The 24,019-nt window shown below is 37.1% G+C and overlaps 1 protein-coding gene across 1 annotated transcript in view; it reads right to left on the bottom strand.

Annotated features, from left to right (window-relative positions):
* The window catches only part of SLC43A3 (solute carrier family 43 member 3), a 918,925-nt gene that overhangs the window by 38,411 nt on the left and 856,495 nt on the right, over positions 1-24,019 (bottom strand). Inside the window, exon 13 of the mRNA XM_044084126.1 lies at positions 1,547-1,670. Coding sequence (XP_043940061.1) covers positions 1,547-1,670 — 124 coding nt within the window. The remainder of the gene's footprint in view (positions 1-1,546; positions 1,671-24,019) is intronic.

Consider the following 24,019-nt stretch of genomic DNA (forward strand, 5'->3'; position numbering starts at 1 on the left):
ATACACAGGGATGCATGGGAATAATTGTTTTATGTAAAAGTAAAACTTTGTTTCATCGCTTTAGACATGATTGTTAAACACAACTGGGATTAGAAACCACCCACACTTTACTATACAGCTGAGAATTTTGGACTCTGCAGTTTCCATTATGTTCTTCTGAGAACAGATAAACCATTCATTAGACTGACTTGGACATGTTAAAGACAAATTCAGCACTTTTGTGAGCATAAGATAAATGTACCTTTTCACTAGAAACAAGGATTGAAAGGAATCTACTGAAACACACGTGAATATATATATATTTTTTGCACTTTATGTTCCCATTGCCTGCCAACTATCAGATTCTCTTGGCCTGTCAACCCACTTGTTCCCTTCACCAGATGACAGGTACCTGAGAAGAGTCATCATCCATGCAGCCATCAGGGGTGTTTCAAGGTTTCTTCTATTTTCTCCCCAGCTATACAAATGCATGTACTGAGTGAGGTGCCCAGGAAGGAACATGGACAAGGTATGTCACATGACTTTGGCTTGCTCCTTTAGTTGCTGTCATGTAGCCATCTGTGAAGTAGTTAACACTACAAAGTGAATCTGAACCAAACAGCAGAGATGCAACTCACTATTCTGGTGCCCTGTGTCATTCACCTATCTGGCATCCTCATCAAATTTAAGTTGAGGAGAGAGAAAAAAGTTCCTCTCATACCTGAGCACAAAACAAAGCAAAAGCTCAAGAGCATTTTCCCTTTTATTTTTAAACTGTACTAAATGGCTTTCTACAGTTTACACAGCTTACACCACACATGAAGTGCTGAAAAGTTTTCAGCCCTAACCACAAATGCATACCAGCATTCGGTTCTGAATGCTGGTAATGTACTAAACATTGATCAACAACTGTTAATCATGCCCCCTAACATTTTGTGCCCGAGGCAGCTGCTCCCTTCACCCCACCTTTTCTATGCCTCTACACAACAATAAAAGTCAGTGTCCATGAATCATTAGTTTAAATACATATGCAAAACATCTCTATCTTACAAAAGTTACCATTTTAACAGTTACACATTATTATGCATGTTAATTTACTATAGTCTTCAGAAAAACTCTGCATACAGGGAGGAGGTGAAATTCTACAATGGACACTAATGTTTTAATGTCTAAGTTCACAGTAATTTATGATGCACTATGGTTATTTTAAATATTAGCACAAATTATTTAAATGTATTTTTTAAATGTTTAGCTCATGCCTGAACTTATCAGATATTTGGCACACGTACTACTTGTCTTGTGTTTCCTAAATTAAAATTAAAAGGTACGAGATAACAATCTTTGAAAACAGGTCATAGTACTGTTCATGAACTAAGGTGAACTGAACAAAACTAGCATCATATAACACTGTCTGATATAAAAATGGATCAGAAAATGCTAAAAAAGAGACATGCAATGCAATATCCAAAACAGCTCTTAGATGCTAAATTAATCTACAGCAGGTTCAAGAAGAACGTGATGGAATACATTCAAGGAAATGTCAACAGCACCAAAATTTGATACTTACATACAAAGGATCCTCCTTCAGTGGTCCTTTAATAAGGTAAAGGCAGGGATACTGTAGAAGGGAGACAATAGCTGAGAAGGACATCACCACCCCATATAATTTCCCAAAAAGACATGCTGGAAAACTGCAATGAAAAAAGACAGACAGATTTAAACAGAACCAAAAAAGTTAAAGGAAGCATCACAACAAAGATAAAAGGAAAATAGTAATTTTTAATACATTTATTAGGCTAGCACAATAACTAGACCAAGGCAGTAGTATAGACAACTGATGCCAAGAGGGCTGAGTCCAAGCCTACCATACAGTGGTGGAAATCCTTAATGCTTCTTACCAAAAGTGCCATAAGTCTGAATCCGAAAAAAGAGGTTGTCCGCAGCAATGCACTGAGTTTATTTATTTATTTTATTTAGCCTTTGCTGACCAGGTTAGAACCACTAGGCTAGAATCCTCTTTTCAGAAGAGAACAGCGGTGGTATTTATACTACTAGGGGGAAATTTAGCCAGGGCATCAGGGAACTTTCCTTACTTGTTACTGTTACAAGTGAGACCCATCCTGCAGAAGCACTTCCTGTTTCTGTTCCAGCTGCATAGGCAACCTGGAGAAACAGGGAGCCAAGATGGAGGGAGAATGACATGGACAGGTGAGAGAAAAGGACTAGAAAACACATACTGAGAGCATTTGTGTGCAGGATTCTGAGGAGATGTTTCAGAATAATCTGTTTGATGGAGATGAGTCAGCAAATGTTATATGCATGTATAATTAAAACCCTCCAGTCAGTAGGGTTGATTTACTTAAAAAATGGTGGTGGAAAATGAGGCAGCAAATGAAGTAGATGCTTTCTGGGGAGACAATATGGAGAAAACACAAAAGGAGGATGTAGAGACAATCCTAAAGAATAGTGGTGAGATGGAAAAACATATGCAGAGATAGTAAAAGAACACAGAGAGGAGTAGCACAAAAGAAGGCAGAAGAAAATGAAAAACAAACGTATGTGGTAGGATTCAAAGTAAAGAAGACAAAGAAATGGACAATTTAATAGATACTTTGGGTGAAAAATTACATCAAGTAAGAGCATTTATTCTCATTAACAAAGACACATTTTGTGACATTATACTTGAGACTGTTTTTTCAATGGACATTTTTCTTAAGAGAATATGAAAAAAAGACTAACCCATAGAATTTTTATGTGATAAAAGCATGCAACAAAGAAAGACAAAAAATCATGTACAACAGAGATAGAAACAGAGACTTTGAAAGGACATTTCAAAACTTTATGTAAAGAAGAACTAGATCTTGCAAAAGAGGTTTATGGACTGGTGGCTGGGAGTGTAATATTGTGTTAAGAACAGAAAGAGACTAGGGGTGTTGTAAAATACTGGGGACAACCCAAAACACGTTTTTTGGAGGGAGTCAGAGGAGGGCATTTGATAAACAATTGCGACAGAAATGATATATTTGTGGGAAAATGGGACATGATGCAAAATGAATTTTAACTGAAATGTTATAAATGTAACAAAATTGGATATTTATGGATGGATTGTGAAAATGAAAATAAGAGTAAGAAAAAAGAGGAAGAAAGCGAAGAAAATGAACAAAGAGAATCCATTTTAGAATTAGTAGAAACAAAAGAAAAATTACATGAGAAAAAAATAAATAGAACACAGAAGAAGGTTTTGAAATAGGTGATGAAGACATACATTGGGAGGTAGCACAAGAAAAAAAATTCTACTGGTAATATGATATAAGAAAACAAAACTTTAAAGAGTTAAGTAAAATGAAAGTAAATGGATGAAAAAAATATATATACAGCTAATGACTGGGCCTGGTATAATGGTTAAGGTGTTTGACTCACAGTTACAAAGTATACTGTCTGATTCTCACCTTTGGGAGAGAAACTGACCAGGCTTAGAATGGCCTATTAAGAAAGCTTGCCAAATAATTCGCTATAAATGATGAAATCATGAATCTAAAGACAAGGGAAATTAAACTTTTAGAGTGCTTTCTGTAAATGTGGATAGTATTAAGATTATAGTAAGAAGAACAGGGATTTTGGAGTGGTGTAATACATATTATGTAGATGTAATTATATTAGAAGACAAAAAAATTTAACAAATGAAGAAAGATTACAAAATTGGAATTTGGGAAATGAAAGATATTCTGGAATAGCTGTATTCCGCAGAAATACAGTAGAGATATTAGGAGTAACCATTGTGGCAAAATGGGGCATGATGCAAAAAGATGTGAAATGAAATGTTTCGGCAGAAAGTGGACAGAGAGTATGAGAATGAACAAAGGAAAACAAAAGGGGAAGAAATAGAAATAAATCTAGGAAAAGAACAGGAAGAACAGACTACAATAGATAATAATGACACAGCAGAAGGTGGAGAAGTAAACAATAAAAAAAGAGACAAACAAGGGTATGAAGTAATGACAGAAACAAATGAATAGGAAGAGGAAATTTGAAGGATTTGGTATGAAAGAAAATAAAAAGAAGAGCTGAGAATTTTAGCTGTAGATGTGAACAGTATAAAGAATATTAAATGATGACTAGGTGTATTGGAATGGTGCATGACACTTGATATGGCTATTGCTGTAATCGAAGATATAAGACTTTTAACAAAAGGGAAAGACTACAAGTAGAGAAGTTATTTGGAACATGGTAAAGAAACACTCTCAGGTAAAGGGATATTATGTAAAAACTCAACAGGAATTGTGGATGTTTCTTTAGTAATATTGGGTAGAGTAACAGTTAAAGATGTGAGATAGAAAAAGCAAGTTTATAGAATTATAGCAGTTTATGTGCATGTGATGAAGAAAGAAACAGAGGGGATATTTAAAAATTGGGTCTATGTCAGGTACTCGAAAACAATCTGTCAAACGCTCATACGAGTGAATAATCATAACCCCACCCCCACTAAATATATTTTCCTACTCCGAGGTCGCACTACAGTGAGGAAAGGGCAAATATCCCACTCTTCACTGTAGTGCAATCCCAAAATACCATTTCCAATATTATGATTATTCGCTCATATAAGCATTCGACAGATAGCGTTTTCATGTATCTAAAGTAGACTCTAAAAATCTTAGATTATGTAAGTGTTTATATGGATCTAATATTAGTTGATGACTATAATTTAAGAAAGAGAGAGTGGTGATGTGAAAATTATGTCAGAAATAATTAGTTGAAAGATATATATGAAACAATAAACAGTGGACCTACAAAAGGAACACTTTAAGAAGTAAGATAGACTATTTTATTGTTTTGGTAAGTTTGAAAATTATACAACTGTAAGAGTTACAGGTTTTTCGGATCATTTGTCAATATGGAAGATAAAGAATAAATGAAAAAGACTTAGAGATTTAGATAAGGAAGGAACAGAAAGAATTAGGCAAGTGTGAAAAGATCATGTAGATATGCCAGGATTTTACAAGAACTGGAGATCTTGGTGGAAAAGGTTTAAAGAAAAATATGAGAAACATTTTTGGAATGGCAAAATTTAAAAACAATAAAAGGGGAAGAACAAATATAAAGAAGCAAGTGAATATGCTTTTAGAGATTTAGTAAGAAATAAGAAGGATTTTTCAACAGGGAAAGGGAAATATATGAGATGAATCAAAAAAAGATTAAAAAGTTGCTGTTTAAATAAAGGTATTTTAAAGGGAAAAAGGAAGAGATGGCACCTTATTTAAACAAAATATTAAAGAGAATAAAAGAATAAGAGAATTAATAAAACAAGAGAGGAGAAAGTGTTAAAAGTCAACAAGAAATAGCAACTGTAATAAATGAATACATAGAAAAGACATTTACAAAACATAAGATAGAAAGAAACCAATTAACAATGGAGGATGGGTCTATATTATAACAGCGAATGCTTAAAATAGCGAACACCGTATAATCGAACCTCAAAAATTGAAATGGCAAGATGCAAAAAAAAAACCCAAACACAAAATAAATTGGGGGTTTTGCCCCCCCCCCCCGATGTGAGGGGCTGTGCCCCCCACCCTCTACTTAAATATTCCAACTCTGAGATCACACCACAGTGGAGGAAATGGCAAAGTCCTGAAAACGGCCAAGTGATTTTTTTTCCCTGGGAAAAAAATTGCTGTTCCGCGTGTTCTGGATTTTGCAGTTTTGATTCAAAATGGTCAATAAAACAGCATTCGTTATTTTACGCATTCCCTGATATAATAGGGAACCCGTAGGATAATGAAGATCTGGACAAACACTGGAAAAAGTGAATAATGTGTTAAAATAGTAAATACAAAAATCAGCAATGGAACTGGCTGGGTTTGAATATTATATGTATAAAGATATGTTAGCTTGGCAGAAGTAGTACTTTGTGGCATTATTAAATGAATGAGTAGATGAAGATTTTGGACAAGAAGAAATGTGGTGGAGTTGTGAAATTTATACAGAAAGAAGGAGAAAAAGAGGATCTACAAATTGGAGACCAATAGTTTTAAAATAATTCAGAATATAAGAGTTTTATAAAGATAAAAGAAAAGAGATTGGAGACTAAATTAAACAAAATATTAGAAGAAACAATAATTGGAGAAAATGGAAAAGGAAGCTGGGAGGTATTAATGATAATAACAGAAATTACAGATGATATAATGAATAGGAAAACAAAAGTTAAAATCATGACAGGTGATTTGAGTAAGGCACTTGAAAGGATACAGCATGAAATTTTATGTGATGCATTGAATGAATATATGTGAGAGAATACAAGTGAAAAAGTAATAAAAGTACTTATTAAAGCAAATGAAAAAATAAAGTAAAATTTGTAGTGAATGGATGGTGAAGTTGAGAAACAGATATAGTCCAGCGAGTAGTATTTTATTTGCATTGGTTATGAATGCACTGGTCAATAAGGTTAATACATCATTAGCAGTAGCAGAATATAGGACTATAGAAAGGATTAAAGTACCAGTTATGTTCAGGACTATATTAAATAGATGAAAGATCAAAATTTCAAACGCTCACATGAGCGTAAATTCAGCAACTCGTAACTGCTATTGTGGGGGGCTGCACACCCCACATCTCCCGCTAAATATATATTCTAACTCCAAGATCGCACTACAGTGTGGAAAGGGCAAATATTCCGATCTTCACTGTACTACGATCTATAAAAAAAAAAAAAAATATCGAGTTGCTGAATTTCTGCTCATGTGAGCATTCGATGTTTTGATCTTCGTCAATATAAAGTAGACCCATTATGTTCTCTTATATGGATGATATTGTTTTAATGACAAAGAATAAAGATTGGATGGAAGTGGCTATCAAGCAACTTAATTAATATTGGAGTGCTATAGGGATGAGTATAAATAAGGATAAAAGTAAGGATATAGGAATAGTAGGTGAAACAGAAAATATTAAGTTCAAGATGGAAGATGTAGAAATATTAGGTATACAATTTGGTAAGGAGGCAGAAGAATGCAGCAATGGGAGGATTAATATCAAAAGTAAGGAATACAAGTTTATTCTAGAAAACATATAAATTATCATACATGAAGTATATTTAATAAATACTGTACTATTGGGAAAAAACTATATATTTAGTAAGTGTGTTTGTGATCCCTGTACAATATAAAAATAAATTAATGTTGACTGTTTTCATTTCTATAGGGATCCAGGTTAAATATGATAAAGACATGTGTTATATTTTAAAGAAAGAACAGAAGGGATGGGTTTGATAAACCTAGTTGTTTATGTAGCTTCACTGACTTTACACAAGGTGTAAACACGGTTAAAAAAGAAAATAAGTTATTAATAATTACAATAATGGAAGAAAAGTACAAGAAAATATGGTGTATGATGAGTAAAGTTAAAAGAGGGAAGGAAGGTGTGAATGGGAAAATAAAAGTTTATCATGAAAAAGTTACGTTAATGGAAAATAACAGGCAATATAAAATATAATAGGAAAGAACAGTGCTTAAATATAATGGATAAATATTACTGTGTTTTCCCATTGGAAACGCTGGAGGCAGAAAAAGTAAAAGCCATACAAACAAGACTGTAATGGTGTAAGAAATGTGTAGAATGCAGAGATTTTCTGTGGATTTTATTGATAAATAAATTATCAGTGAAGCTGAATATGCTATAAAAATAGACAAAAGAATATGTAGTTGTGGTAAAGTTGAAACGAACATGTTTTCTTAAAATGTGAAAATGTGAAAAGTTAAAGAAGTTATGGGAAAAATCATATGAATAGAATGTCTTGGAATGTATTAAACAAATGAAGGATGTAAGCATTTATATGTTGACATATGTTTAATTTAGAAGCAAAAGAAAGGAATATGTAAAAAATGTATATAGAAAAATATTTGTATAATATGGACCATGGGGAATGAAATACTGAATGATTAAAAATTTAATGGGAAATGGATATTGGCAGAGATATTGAAAAAATAAGAGTTTGGTTATGGAAAAAAGGGTGAGGTCAGAAAATGAATGAAAATTAAAAGAAGGAAATGTATCTATAAAGTTTATGTAAATGAAAAAGGAATGCAAATGGATGAAAATAATGTACAATATGTAAATATTATGTTTAATAAAGGACCACTGCTATTTTGTCTTGCTGTTTCATATCACAACCACTAGGTGGAAAAGGGGGGGCTGCTGCTGACTTGGTTGTGATAAATCCAAAATGGAGGATACCATGACAGCTGGGGCAGTGCATGCTTTGGAAGAAGCAAATTGAGAGGTTTCTAAAGCTACTGGAAATAAGGAAGTTATTGTAACATAGTTTGGAGGTGGATTACCAACACAGGATTTATTAAATTTGATAGTGCAAAGTGCACCAGAAAATGGAGCAGAATCAAACTAGAGTGAACTAGCTGACTGTGTAATGGAAGTAAAAGAAGTGACATTTTCAACAGGAAAAGCAGTGGCATTTGGAGATAAAGGAACAGAAAACACTGTTGTGTGTTTTAGTTTTAAAGGCACACATCAGCAAAAGAGTATGAAAAAATCTTATGCCGATGCTGTAAAAATGGGAAGATGACCAGCTTCAGCAATAGAAAGAAGCATATAGCAGCAGACTAAGGGAGCTTGTGGTAAGAATTAAAACAAAGGGTCATATTCAATAACAGGGGAGGGTGGCCTAATGGTTAAGGTGTTTGCCTTACAAACACAAGGTGCAGGGTTTGAATCTCATAAGGGATAATTGGCTAGGCTTAAAATAGCTTGCAAGGGCAGTTAGCTTAGTACTAATCTATGAACCTATGGACCTATAATAACACCTACACTAAGTGCATGCTAAGAGCACACAATATTTATTCAAGAACATCCATACCAATGTTTTTGTGCTTTTTTTAGTCACTCAGAAAGATTACACATACTGTACATGTAGTCTACATTTTGTGGTAACCTTTATGAATTCCTGTTAATATTTAAATCTGCAAGAAAATCAGTAGGAAAACTAAAATTAGAAGGAAGTAGGAAGAAGGTGCGAGTTATGCCTGTGTTGTCTGTTCACTCAGAATGGTGTACACCTAGTGTAGACATTACTGAATCCTGGGGGAAGACTGACCTTTGTTTAAGAAGATATAATGTTTTGTATAGTACAATTTTTACCTTTAGTATTTGGTATAAAAAAACATAAGAATATCAATACATTTGGGCACTGACGACTTTTGTGACGTGACTTTTAAAACATTTCATTTATTAGAAAAATTCATGAATGAGGTAGGAGAAGACAAGAGACTGCCCCATGGAAGGATGTTTTTGGACTGCAATGTAAAAAAAAATCCATGTGCAATTCAGAATTGCTGACAATAACATTGCTGAAATTAAAGATACTGTGCAATGGTTTCCACTTACCAGAAGAATGTCTGGAATGGTCAATACTCTTATAGAGTCTTGCTGCTGCTTTTTGAAATTGCAGATGGCAGTAAAAAAAAAAAACTCACATCAGATACTCAATTCTAAATATTAGAAAATTATGCAACTATCACTGTAAACCTCTCCAGAACTACAACTTTATACTAATCCATTCCTTAACATGTGGTGACATTCACCCCAACCCAGGCCCAAACCATCACCCAGCCCCCACTAACTGCAACAAACCTAATATAATCCCTTTACCACCAACCAAACCCTCCAAATCACTCTCTATAGCCCATCTAAACATATGTAGTATATGCAACAAAATACCACAAATTCATGCTCTTCTAGATGTCCAGCAATTTGACATCCTCTGCCTAACCGAAACATGGCTCAAACCCACAATAAAAGATACTGAAATTATTCCCCCAGGCTATTGTATCTTTAGACAAGACCGCACAAATAAAAAAGATGGAGGGGTAGCAATTCTCTACAAAACAGGACTACAAATCAACAAAATAAATCATAAACTACCCTTACACAACAACTTAGAAATAATTATTACTAAACTCCAACTTAACTCACACAAATCAGTTAACATAATCTGCACCTATCTTCCCCCAGGTAAAAATCACACACTATTAGAAGACTTATTAAACTGGCTCTCTTCAAATCTCCCTCAGGAAACACTACTACTAGGAGACTTTAATATTGACTGGTACTTATGTAACAACACCAATCCATCCACCCTGATTAACCTGTATGGCTTCTCACAAGCTATAAACTCTCCAACCAAAACAAATAAACTTAATAATAAAGAAACCATCCTGGATTGGATACTAACAAACTGTCCACCACAAAACTATACAACAGGAAGCCTCCCAGATGACCTTAGTGACCACTCTCTAATATACATTATTAGACATAAAACAAGTTTAAGTATCCCTACTCCAGTCAGAACTGCCCGTAGCAAAAAACATTTTAACAACGAATTGTTTCTAACCGAACTTAAACAATGCAATTGGTCTCCCCTTAAGTCACTCCCTATTAATGAAGCAGTTAATTACTTCAATAACTCTTTCCTAGCAATCCTAGACCGCCATGCCCCAATGTGTTCCATAAGAATGAAAAACAAACCAGCACCATGGCTCTCAAATTCAACTAAGAACCTAATCCATAATAGAAATAAATCTTGGGCCAAATGGCGTACCACAAAAGACACTATCAATCACCAAACTTTTAGACAACAAAGAAACTTAACAAAAAAAGCCATCCTACAAGATAAAAAGAACTTTTATATCCAACTTCAGCAATCTTCCCTTCATCAGCCACAAAAATTCTGGTCTACTATTAACACACTACTTTCCCCAAGCAAAGTTGCCACACCTTATCCACTAGACTCCAAACCTGATTGTCCAATACAAACAGCAAATGCCTTTAATACTTTCTTTACTACTACTATATTAAATCTAGCAAATCAACTAAACCCTGATACCTCCAATTTGCCAAGCCCAAGCTCCATTCCCCCCACTTTTCACCTTGAACCTATACCCACCTCCTATATCTCCTCCTTACTTCAAAAATTAAAACCTACTACCCCCTCAGCTGATAAATTACCAGCAGAATACCTCCAAATAGGAGCCAACGCCATTGCCTTCCCAATCTCCATATTGATCAATAGAACTATAAAAAAAGGCACCATTCCATCTATTTGGAAAATCTCACACATCATCCTACTTCACAAAGGTGGTGACTCTACTGAGTTCTCCAACTACCGCCCCATAGCTCTACTCTCTCCACTTGCTAAAATTATGGAGAAATGTATCCACAAACAATAACTCACCTGCTTCAGTATAATCTCCTTGCTAACTGCCAACATGGATTCCGGCCATTTCACAGTACTACCACTGCCTTGCTATCTTTTACTAACTCTATCAACAATAATCGTAATAACAATATTCTTTCCTCAGCATTCTTTGTAGACCTATCTAAAGCGTTCAAAATGGTTAATCATCAACTTCTCCTCCACCAACTGAAGTCCCTCTCACTGGACAATCTTGCTATGAACTGGTTTACATCATACCTAGAAAACCGTAAACAAGCAGTTCTCTGGCAAAACCATATTTCTGATCTCCTTCCCACCTCCCTAGGTGTCCCTCAAGGCTCTATTTTAGGTCCACTTCTGTTTTCCATTTTCATAAATGACCTTCATCTCTCTACCCCACTCTCCACCTGTATTCAGTATGCTGATGACTCTACTATCATCTGTTCTGCCTCATTCCAAACTGAACTTCATTCTATCACACAAAAAGCCTTTACCACTATAGAAGAATGGTTCTCCAACCACTGTCTTCTCCTCAACCCCCCAAAAACCAAACTTTTTCTCTTTAAACCCTCTCATTTGTCTCCCCCACTTCATTTTACACTTACATCAAACAACAATACTGTTCTCTCTCCTGACCCCACCACCAAACTCCTAGGAATCACAATTGACAATCAATTAAAGTTTGACACTCACATAAACACTACAATAAAACTGACTAACAAAAACTTGGATCCCTTTATAGAATAAAACCCTTCTTGACACCAGTTGCCAGAACCACAATAGCTAGAACCCACTTAATTCCTACCCTATTATACGCTTCCCCAATATTCAACAATCTTTCTACAAATAATCTTAACAAACTAGCTAGAGCATATAACAACATCGCCAGATTTGCTACAAATACACCTTACAGGACTCATCACTGTCTGAACCTAAAACAACTTGAGTGGCTTGAATTACCACACTTATTACATTTTAACCAACTTATAATCGCCCATAAAGCCCTATACCAACCCAATAATATCCCTATTCTCTCTTCCCTCATAAAACCTTATAACAACTTGAGAAATCTACGCTCTGCTAACAAAATGTTGATTCATACTTCCTTATCTAACAACTCAGCAGGTGACTCCATATTCTCTAATTCATTTGGTAAAATACGGAATCAACTACCACAAGACCTTACAACCCTAACCTCTCTCCCACTATTTAAAACTAACCTAAAACTTTTCTTCTTCAACCACTGGTTATGTTCTTGTACTAACCCTGCCTAGCTGTCTGTGCACGTCCATGGAATGCAGTATCTTTTCCCCTTTATTCTGGGGGTTAGTGAAAAAAGTAGGCAAATGAATAGACTGGTTCAGAGCCACACTAAATACCACCTTGGGCATAAATGATGGATTAGTCCTGAGGTAAACTCTGTCTGCGTGGAAGATAATGAAGGGTTCCACTGCCATTAGGGCCTGCAGTTCAGACACTCTTCTTGCAGAAGTGATGGCTAGAAGTAAAGCTGTTTTCCAAGAAAGGAATTTCAACTCTGATGTAGCAGCTGGTTCAAAGGGGGAAGAGTAAGTTTTTCCAACACAAAGTTTAGGTCCCAGGCTGGAGTGGGAGCTCTCCTGGGGGGTCTTACATTTTTGGCCCCTCTAAGGAATTGTTTTAGCAGTGGATGAGAGAAGAGGGATGGCTCAGTATTATAATGTGCTGATATGGCAGAAGCATGAATCTTACTTGAAGAGAAAGACAGGCCCTTGTGGATCATTTCTGTTAAATAATCTAGAATATGAGGTACGCTGGGCACCATTGTGTCCATCCCCTGAGACTGGCTCCATGCACAGTATCTTTTCCACTTTTCTGAATAGGATTTTCTAGTACTAGGCCTCCTTGCCTCAAGAATGACATCCAGCACCTGCTTACTGAGGGTTGCTAGAGGTGAGTTCAGGGGATTAGCCAGGCTGCAAGGTTCAGGGTTTGAAGCTGAGGGTGCAGAATTTGGCCATCCTGCCGGGACAGCAGGGAAGGGGTCTGAGGCAGGTGCCATGGTTGTAGCACTGTCAGACTGCACAAAAGGGGGTACCAGTGCTGGCATGGCCAGTCCAGTGTAATCAGTATTGTTCTTGGCTTGTCCTGTTTGATCTTTAGTAGGACCTTCGAGAGGAGAGGTGGGGGGGAGCATAAACTGAGAGGCCTTCCCAGGTAAAGGACAGGGCATCCACTTTCCAAGCTTGACTGTGGGGCATTCTGGTGCAGTATTTGTTCAATTGGTAGTTCTGAGGGGAGGCAAACAGGTCTACCGCTGGCATCCCCCATTTGTTCCGCAAGAGCTTGAATATTTTGTGTTCCATTTTCCATTCGTGTGGGTCCATGAAATTTCTGCTTAAGTCATCTGCCAGTAAATTTAGTTTCCCTGGCAGGAACTGAGCTTGTAGGTTCACTTGGTTGCTAAAGGCTGTGCTCCACAGAGCCTTGGCTAGTCTGCAGAGTGGGTAGTAATGGGTTCCCCCCTGCTTGTTTATGTACCACATAACTGTGGTGTTGTCTGTCTTTATCAATAGTTGTCCTGGTAGAATAAGGTCTTTGAAGGCTGTCAGTCTTTTTGATTGATATGCAGGTGCATCTGTATTGGGTTCCATTTGCCCTGAATGCACTGCCCTGCCATGTGAGCCCCTCATGCAGAGTCTGATGCATCTGTTGTTAGGGTTTGGGCATCAAGGGATAGAGTGAAAGAAAGTCCCTTGTTGTGATTGCAGGCCTCTGCCCACTAAAGGAACTCTGCCCTTAGGCAAGGAATGACAGGAATCATTGTTTCCAGGTCCTGAGAATGTTGACTCCATAGACTTTTTAGATACCATTGAAGTTTTCTTATATGCCGTCTTGCATGTGGAATTAACAGAATGCAAGAGGACATGAACCCCATGGCTTGCAGGATTTTCCTTGCAGATAGCTGGGTTTTTGTGGCCAGTAGGTTGAAGTAGGTTGTCAAATAAACTTGTTTCTCTGGAGTGAGGAATGCCATCTGGAAAGTTGTGTTCAAGCTTGCTCCCAGGAATACAATCTGTTGGCGGGGTAATAGGTGTGATTTCTTCTCGTTGATGGTGTACCCCAGTGAAGTTAGAAATCTCTTTACAAATGCCAGATGCTGCAATAGCAAGTCCTGACTCTCTGCCTGAATCAGGCAATCGTCCAAATTTGGGTAAATCTGAATATTTCTCTGCCTGCAGAATGCAATGGCTGGAGCTAGGCACTTTGTGAATACCCTGGGTGCAGTAGATAAGCCAAAGGGAAGTGCAGAGAACTGATATTGCATGGAGCCTTCCCTGAAGCGTAGGTATTTCCTGCAAGATTCCCTTACTGAGATGTGCAGATAAGCCTCTTTCAAGTCTAGGGTTGCCAGCCAGGCATCCTTGGTTAACACAGGAATAAGCTGTTGAAGAGTTAGCATTTGGAATTTTGGTACCACCAGAAAGGTGTTTAGGATAGACAGATCCAGGAAAGGACACCAGGAGTTTTCTTTTCTGGGATCCAGGAACAGTCTTGAATAGAAACCTTTTCCCCTTTGTTCTGCTGGGACAGGTTGAATAGCCTTGATACTGAGGACAGAGAAAACTTGTTTTTGGGCCTCCGCCCACTGGTTTGGGGGGAGGTCTGGCCATCCATTTGGGGGTGGGAGAGTGTGGAATTGGAATCTGTAACCTAGGGAAACTATGTTTAAAACCCATTAGTCTTGGGTAATGAATTCCCAGTTTCTTGCATGCAAGGAGAGCTTTCCTCCTAAAGGTGCAAGAAATTGAGCAAGGCTTGGAAGAGTTAAGGATAAGTCACTGTGCCATTTTTCCGTAGGGAGGTGGCTTACTACTCCCTGCTTTGGAAGTGGGAGCCCCCCACTGCTTAGATCTGTGTATAGCCTGAGACTGGAGTCTTGGTGGTCTGCTGCTCCTGGGTTTGGACTGAGAAGGCCTGGCAGGGACGGGAAAGGACCTGTTCTTTGAAGGCCAGTGCCTACTGAATCTAGGTGGCTGTACCTGTAAGAAATCTTTAACAGTTTGCATAGATTTAGCTTTTTCCTCCATTCTTTTGAGGACTTCTTCTGCTTTGTTGCCAAAAAAGGCGCTCTTGGTTTAAGGGTGCATCCAGTAATTTAGCTTTAACATGATCTGGCAAGTTTTGTTCCGTAAGCCAAGCATGCCTTCTAAGTACAGACCCAGTTACAGCAGCCCTGCAAGATGCTTCTAAAGCATCAAAACCACATTGCAAAGTATGTTTACCAACTTGGGTCAGCAGAATGCATTAACTCTTGTAAATCTTTCTGTTCTGCACAGTCAGGAATCAACATCATTTTTTGTTTAAGTAGTCCCATAATATGCTGCTGATACTTTAACATATGAAACTGACAATTTAAAGCCCTAATGGCCAGAGTAGCAGAGGTGTATACCTTCTTACCCCATAGATTCATAGGTTGGTACTAGGCTATCACCCCTAGAGCCTATACAAGCCTAGCCATAACAATTCCCCGGATATTTATTCCCACAATATTTACTTCTCTGGACCCCTGTCTAGCAGGGCGACTGACATGATCCTCGGGGTGAATTTCCTATCTCCCATCCAATCATCAAGGTTCCTTTTGAAGAGGGCCAAGGAGGTGCTCTGCTTGACATGTATGAGCAGTCTATTCCAGAGAATGGGGAGTCTCTGGGTCAGGAACCTATCCCTCCAGTATGTTTTGTTGATTGTGACGACAAGGTTTAGATCCCTGGAGTGTGTGGCTCTGAGGGATTGAGATTTCTTTAAGTGGAGCATGTCCAACAGCTCAGGGTTTGACATGGCCTTGTATGTTAAGCAGAGATCACCTCTGAGTAGATGATATGCCACAGAGTATAGCTGGAGTTTTTTTTAAGACGGTCAGCATATGGCATCTGCTTTAGGCCTGTGATTCTTTTAGTGAGGTATTTCTGTGCCTTTCCAGCTGTTGCAGATGTCTTGTGAGGTACATACCAAACAGGGCATTATACTCTATAATGGGTCTAATGAGGGATAAGTACGGTGGGACAATTACCTCCTTTTTTCTGGATGAAAAGCCCTTAGTGATGAGGTGTGCCACATAGAAGGATTTCCTTACTGCTGTGGTGATGTGGTTATCGAAATTGAGACCACTGTCCACCTGTGTCCCTAAGTCTCTCATCACACTTTCGATGTTTAGTGTACTGCCACCTATGTGGTAATTCATGGGTACATGTTTTTTTCCAAAGGGGATAATTATACATTTCTTGGCATTAAGCTTGAGCCCATGGCTCTGGCACCAGGCATCTGTGTTTCTAAGGCCCTTTTGTAGAATATCCACATCATTTGGGGATTCAATAATGGCTCCCGGTTTGCAGTCATCTGCGAACTTTGTTAGCCAGAGTCCCTTAGTGTTGGCCTGTATGTCAGAGAAGTAGCTGCCAAACAAGAGTGGTCCCAGGACTGAACCCAGAGGTACTCCACTTGTCACTTGTCTGGAGCTGGATTTGGAGTCGGCTACTTTTACAGTCTGAGTTCTGTCAGTAAGCCAGTTGGCAACCCATCGAGTGATGTAGGGATTTCTGCCCAGCTTAGTAAGTTTATCTATGATTCCAGAGTGGGGGATGGTGTCGAAGGCCTTGGCGAGGTCCAGATAGGCTGTGTGGAACACCCTCATCCACAGCTCTGGAGACTGATTCAAAGAAGTCAACCAGATTCAGGAGATAAGATCTGCCCTTCACAAACCCAAACTGGGTGGGGTCCAGTGTTTGAAGGTTGCCAGTGTCTTTGTTTATAAGTTCCATGATAATGCATTTGGTGCCCTTGCAGATCAGGCTCATCAGACTGATGGGACAGTAGTTCCCTGGATCCAAGGTGGATCCCCCCTTGTGGAGTAGGATAACTGTAGCTGTGCGCCACTCAGTGAGCGCAAAGCCTGAGGTGAGGCTATGATTAAACATGACACTTAGGAGAGGTGCCAGTTCATTTTGTAGTTCATGTAGTGCACAGCCTGGGATGTCATCTGGTCCCATGGATGCTGTATTCTTAGCTTTGGAGAGTGCGGTTTCTACCTGTTTGGTCATGATTACCGGAATTTGGCAATCTTTTGGTATTGAGATGGGCCCTTTATGGGGTGAGAGGGGGGTGAAGTTGGCACTAAATCGATCTGCCAGGATATTGTCAATATCCTTGGGATCAGTATATTTAATGCCATTCTGTTGAAGCTCAGAGCAGATCTGAGCATTGCCATTTAGATTCTTGACATAACTATAGAATGCCTTGTGGTTGTCTTTGGAATCTTTGGCAATTTTATTTTTGTAACTAGCTTTTGAGGATTTTATGAGGGATCTCAGCTTCTTACTGAGGCTGGTGAGGGAGTTTTTTGCATCCTGGGATTTTCCTCTTTTCTGCAACAGTTTCTTCCTTCTGTTGTATAGTTTGTTTATAGCAGGGGACCAACAGATTGGCTTCCTTTTTTTGGAGGAGACAATCTTGGTTCTATTTGGGATGGCATGATTCATGCACGAGTGGATGTGCTCTTACAGTGCCTTAGTGTAGGATTCTGCAGTTGAACTTTCAGATCCCATCTGTATGTTTGTCATGAAGTTTGTCACTTCTGACTTCAGTAGCATGAATTTGGCTTTGGAGAAGTTTTTTAAGGAAGTTTTCTTACTGTCTAAAGCCCTAAAATCCCTGTCAGAAGGGTTAGGATTTTTGGCAGTAGTAGCCTTAATAATTTTAGGTCCTTGGGAAATGGTCTCTGGATCTGCAGTAGGATTCTTGAAGAGGAATTTGTGAGAGTCAGGTACTCTATAGTACCTGTCAGGTTTCCTGGGAGCTGGAGGCAAAGTGTCTGGGGTAAGGCTGGATTCCAAGAAAACATCATCTACAATCTCCAAAACAGGAGAGATAGCTAGAGGCCTGTGCTGAGGCAGGTTTAAGAAATCCCTAAGTCTCTTTTTGGACTAAGAATAGTCCTGGCTTTCCCAGTGGAAATGTTCCCTAAGGGTATGCAAGGTTTCACCAAAAGAAAAATCCTCTGGAGGGGAAGCAGAGGGAATGGAATCCTCTGCATCAGAATCCTCATAAGTAGATAAGGGTAAATCCTGGTAGTCAGAAAGAATAGAGATATCATATTCCTGATCAGAATCAGAAGGAACATCAGTTCTAGGCCTCTTAGAGCGGGAAGGCTGGCTTCCCCTAATTAAGGCAATAAGGTCTTCAGCCATTCTAATCATTTGTTTTTGAGGCATGTGGGCCTGAGATTGCACTTTGGTCATCGGTTTTCTAGGCGTAGTGTGAGCTTTAGGCCTGAGGAATTCGGTATTTTTAGCTTGAAAAGAAGTTGTTGGTTTAATATGAAAATCCATAGGCCTGAATACACCCTCAGAAGCCAGTGCCTGCACAGCGGCTCTGGACCCATCCAAGGTAGAGACATCCGCAGGTTCCATAGTCAAAGAAGCATCTTGCGGCATAACGGACTCTGAATGGGTCTCAGAAAAGGCCTGTGAATCTGTAGAAGTGGGTATCAGGGGCTGAAAAAGCACCTCACTGAATACCGGCGGACTGGCGACTAGCTTAACGGAAGAATCATCAGCAGTTTTGGACCTATGCGGTCTGTCTCTGTCTTTATCCTTACATTTTTTCGGAAGATCGGTAGTCGGATGGCTTAAAGCCATTTCAGAGTATGGAGATCGAGAATGAAAGTATTTAGCTACAAAAATAGCCTGACAATGAATAGTACGGGCATGGAACAAGGCACAAAACTGACAGCGAGGGACGTCGTGGTCTGGGCCTAAACAGGTGATGCAGTAAGAATGAAAATCTCTATGAGGTATTTGCTTTCCACAGGCAAGACAATTATTAGTTTTTTCTGACATCAGTTAGAGCAAGAAAAAAGGATCCTCAATGGGGTACTTATCTTTTTGAAGACTTCAGGTCTGAAACTCGAAAATGAAAATTTTAGGAGTCTGCCGACCGGCACTTGCAAACTGCTTCTGCTTTGGGCACCGCACAGGAAGAAAGACAGATGTAATGGCATCGGCTGCATGTTTTATACCCCTGATGACCTGACGTCATGGAAGAAGTGACAGCATCCAATGCAGAAATCCCAAGACTCTGGTATTCAGGCTGGCTGAGGGCTACCTGCACGCAGATAACCCAAATGTGATAACTGCAACAGTGAAACAAGAAGAACATCCAATAATGTCATTCATGTGTTTATGAGCGGAAGCTTTTCTTTCTCTGTTTCTGCCCCAAACTGCATATCATGAGGGAAGACCCATCATATCCTCATATCCAACCAGGTAAGAGCATTGCTCATGACAGTGCATTTCTTGGTAGTTCTGTTTTCACATAAAATCATTATTGCAATTGGAATTTCAGGGATCTCTGAGATACAATAACACTGATGGGTATGCCTAAGTATAACTGACCCATGGTGCAGTACTGTTTGGTCCTCACAGCACAGCCTGAATGACTACACATGAGCCCAGGCCAGTCTGAGGAGAACCCTCTTGAAGAGGTGATATTAATCTCTGTGCTAAAGTTCTCACACTGGCTTTTGTAGAAAGAGAAGATATCCAGTTTGGTGTACTAGTGCGGTACTGTACCGGATTTCATATTTAGGGCAATTGTGATAATAGGCATTGTCAATCTGACATCCGTAGCCACAAAGGTGGCATTACTGGATGAGTGATGGCCTGTTTCTATAAAAGAAGAGTGGGAAATCCCAAGGGCACTAAAGTTGCTTCTGGTATAGTAGTGCTCTAATTCATTCTGCCAGGATTCTCATTCTGGACACTAATAGTAAGACAGGATGCACATTAAATTACAACAATGTCGTGATTGAATACTGAGACATGGAGTCAGCACCCTTGTAGTGAGGGAAGGTGTCAGTGGTGCAACACGTAGCACACTCACGTTTGATGCATAAGGATGTGGATTTTATTCCCACACCAGGTAGATTGATTGCTGACACAGCTGTACAGCATAAGGGTGGGGGGGTGGCTGCACTCCTGAATGTGCCATCCTTTGGATGAAACATTGAACTGAGGCCCCATCTGTTTGACTTGGTGGTAGCTCATGTGGATGTAAAAGATCCCAAAACATCTATCAAAAGAGTAGGGGCCCTTTATTTATGCACAAAAAGAACTTTTACTTACAAGATATTTACATATGTACAAATATACAGATATCTAAATCTATTTACATATATTCATAATTTCCTTTACAATCAACATTTTCATCCCTATTAGACACTCACTCTTTTTTTCATAACCACTATCTGATTTTACTTAATATTGTTGCTAAAGCATTTAGCATTAACCATAATTTCATTTATTCTTTCATTCCATATGACATACAATAACATTTTATTTATTTAACATATTCTTTACTTCTATTTTTATAATAATCATATTTAATCATATCCATGTTTATTTTATCCACTTCTTTTATATCATCAAAAAATATTCTTTACATAGTTTTCCCTATAACCTTTTTACTCTTTTATACTTCAAAAATACAAGTTCCGTAGTTTCTACTTCTTGACAATTGAACAGTATTCTATCACGTTTCTTTTTATATGGCATATTTTACTTTACTGTAAATTTATCTATTACTAGTCTCCACAAAAATCTTGACATTCTACTTTCTGATTAAACCATTTGCTTCTTATTTTTATATCTTTATTTTTTCATTGTTAAGATTTTCCCCTGGTTTTACATAGTAATGTTTTCCCATAGTGTTTTATCATGGTATTCTTATACCACACTTTTATATCTTTTTCTATATCATCAATTGATTTATTTTCCACAAAAAATATTTTTTCCTGGTAACATTTTATTTCTTAATTTATACACTTTTTCTTTTTTACCATACCTCTATATATACCATACTTACATTTATACAATTTTACTACTAATCTCTTATCTTTTTCATTTATCCACTTTAACACTTTGTACAAATTTAATGAAATAGTAGATACCATTATGTTAATTAACCCTAAACCTCCTTCCTCTTTAATTACACACAGAACTCCTCTTTTACTCGGTTTAATCTAGAACCCCATATAAATGAAAAAAAATCAATAATTCCTTCTCAAATGCTTTTTGCAACATAAATACACTTGCTATGTATGCTATTTTTCCCATCAGTACTACATTGATCAAATTAGCCCTTTTTTCTGAACGATAATATATATGCTCTCCAGAAAAGGCAGATTAGTTTTATTTCTTATATTATTTTTCCTATTGTATTCTACTTACATGTTTATTTCCAAACTTTATACCCAACACAGAAATTTAATTAATTGTAAAATATATATTCCCTATCTTTACTGCATCACCTAAACCTTTACTTTTCTCTATTTAAAGCCATCCCTATCACCTTTAGACACTCATTTGTGCAAATTACTTATTTTATCCAAATTTTGTTTTTTAAAATTATTATAATGTCATCTGCATATGTTAACAGGACTAGGATTCTTAACCCTTCAGGTGTTATATCCTCTGCCTCATTCATTTTGTGATTTATTTCACATAATATAACAATCATAACTAATGCAACACGTAGACAACTCATTGGACATACCTGTCTTACACCTCTCTTCATATGAACCTCTTGGCTTAACCAGCTATTTACAAATAATTTTACTACATTATTACTATACACTGACAAACATAATTTCCTAACATTCTCACTTATATTCTTTTATTATCACCCATAAAATTTCATGTCAAATTGCACCAAATGCTTTATTAAGGTCTCCTATGATTATTTTCACTTTTTTCTATTTGTAATATCATCCACAACTTCTCTAGCTATCATTAATAATTCGACAGTTTGTATATGCTATCTTCTATAATATTTGCCATTTTAGTTTCAAATCTCTTTTGTATTATTCTCATAACGATCTTATTATTATTCAATACTCAAGAAGAAGAAGACTCCTGGTCTCTAGTTAAACGGTCTTCTATCTTCCTTCCTCCATGTGAATTTAAGTATTGCACTACATAATTCTTTATACACAATACCTTCATTTAATCATTCATTCAAAATCTTTAAAAAGTATATTTTTTGCCAATCCCTTAAATTTTTATACATTTCATGCCCTATTCCATCTGGTCCTGCAGCCGAATCTATATTTGCTTGTCATAATACTTTATCTAGCTCATTTAAAGAAATCTCCTTTTCTAACTCTTTAGTCTAGTTTTTTATTAACTTTTTACTTTCCGTGTGTTACTACTTTATTTTTCTTTAAACATTTCTTGTACATATTGTACTACACTACTTCTAGTTCTCCTTTTGCATTTTTTATTTCTCTCATTACACTACCATCTTCCTTTACTAATCTGCTTAAGTAACTCAATACTTCTCTTTTTCCTTGTAAAAAAATCTTTGCTTATATAACAATTCTTGTATTCTTTTCTTTGATTGCTTTCATATAATTCTTTTTCTTTGTCAAAGTACTGTCATTATGTTCTAAATCGCCCAATGCATCCTTATATGTTCTTTTATATTTTTCTTTCTCTACTTTTCTCACATCATATTGCCACTGTAAAAAACATTGTTTTATATTTTCCTTACATCATCCACCATTCAGACCAATTTTTATAAAATGTTCTCAGATTAATAAGATCTTTCCATAACTAATACCACTCTCTTGCCTTCTTCATTCTATGCTTTCTTATTTATCCTTTTTATTACTTTGCCTATTTTTATAGGTTTCTTGTTTTCCTTTATCTCTAGCTTACTGCAAGATTATCAGAAAATCCTGTTTCAACTACTTCCCCTTGTCCTATAACTAAACCTTCTGATACTGTAAAATAATCTATTTCAATTCTATATATACTCCTTTTGTAAGTCCATGATGTTTTTCCCCAAAGTTTTAACTACTGCATGTTATAACTTCTAACATTTTTCTTATATTTCTTATCTTTTTATACTTGCCTCTTATAAAGTCTCCTATTATAATATTCATATTTACTACTACATAGTTTAAAATCTCATGAAATAAGCTTTCCCCTTCTTTACAATTAGTATAAGCATATTGTTATAATTCTATATAATTGTTCTTTTCATTTTAAATTTACAATCATTAATCTTCTCATTTTTACTATACTTACATCTAATATCTTTACTGTATTTCTACAGAATATGGCTATTCCAGAACATTTCACAGTTCCTAAATTTTAGATTCTTTCCTCTGCATACTTTCACTGTTAGTAATCCTTTCTGATTTGTTAAAAATCTTGTGTCTATTAATGTAATTACATCCACATCACATGTATTACACCATTCCAAAACCCTATTATTCTTACATTTCTAATACTATTCACATTTACAGAAAGCATTCTACATTTCTCATTTTCCCTTTTCCTTAGAGTCATGGCTTCATAACTTCAAAGCTAAGACATCTATATTACATAATTGAACTTTTAAAAGTTTGAATGTCATATGGTCAACACCATATGATCAAACTTTTAAAAGTTCAAAAATGTAATAAAAAAATAAACCAAAGAAAAAACCTACCTGAATGGTTTAAGCAAGGGGGCAAGCCCCTCATATCCCCCGCTCTTTAAATATACCAACTTTAAGATCGCACTACAGTGCAGAAAAGGGAAATCTTCCCATTCTGCACTGTACAGAAATCTCTGTTGAAACGTTCAAACTTTTAAAAGTTCGATCATATGGTGTTGACCATATGACGTTCGAACTTTTAAAAGTTCAACAATGTAATACAGACCCATAGCTAAGAAATAGGCTAACTCTCTTAATAGGCCATTCTAAGCCTAGCTAATTTGCTCCCACAGGTGACAAACA

The sequence above is a fragment of the Protopterus annectens genome, chromosome 9.part0 (assembly GCF_019279795.1).
Source record: "Protopterus annectens isolate FY-2018-M chromosome 9.part0, PAN1.0, whole genome shotgun sequence".
Classification (NCBI taxonomy): Eukaryota; Metazoa; Chordata; order Ceratodontiformes; family Protopteridae; genus Protopterus; species Protopterus annectens.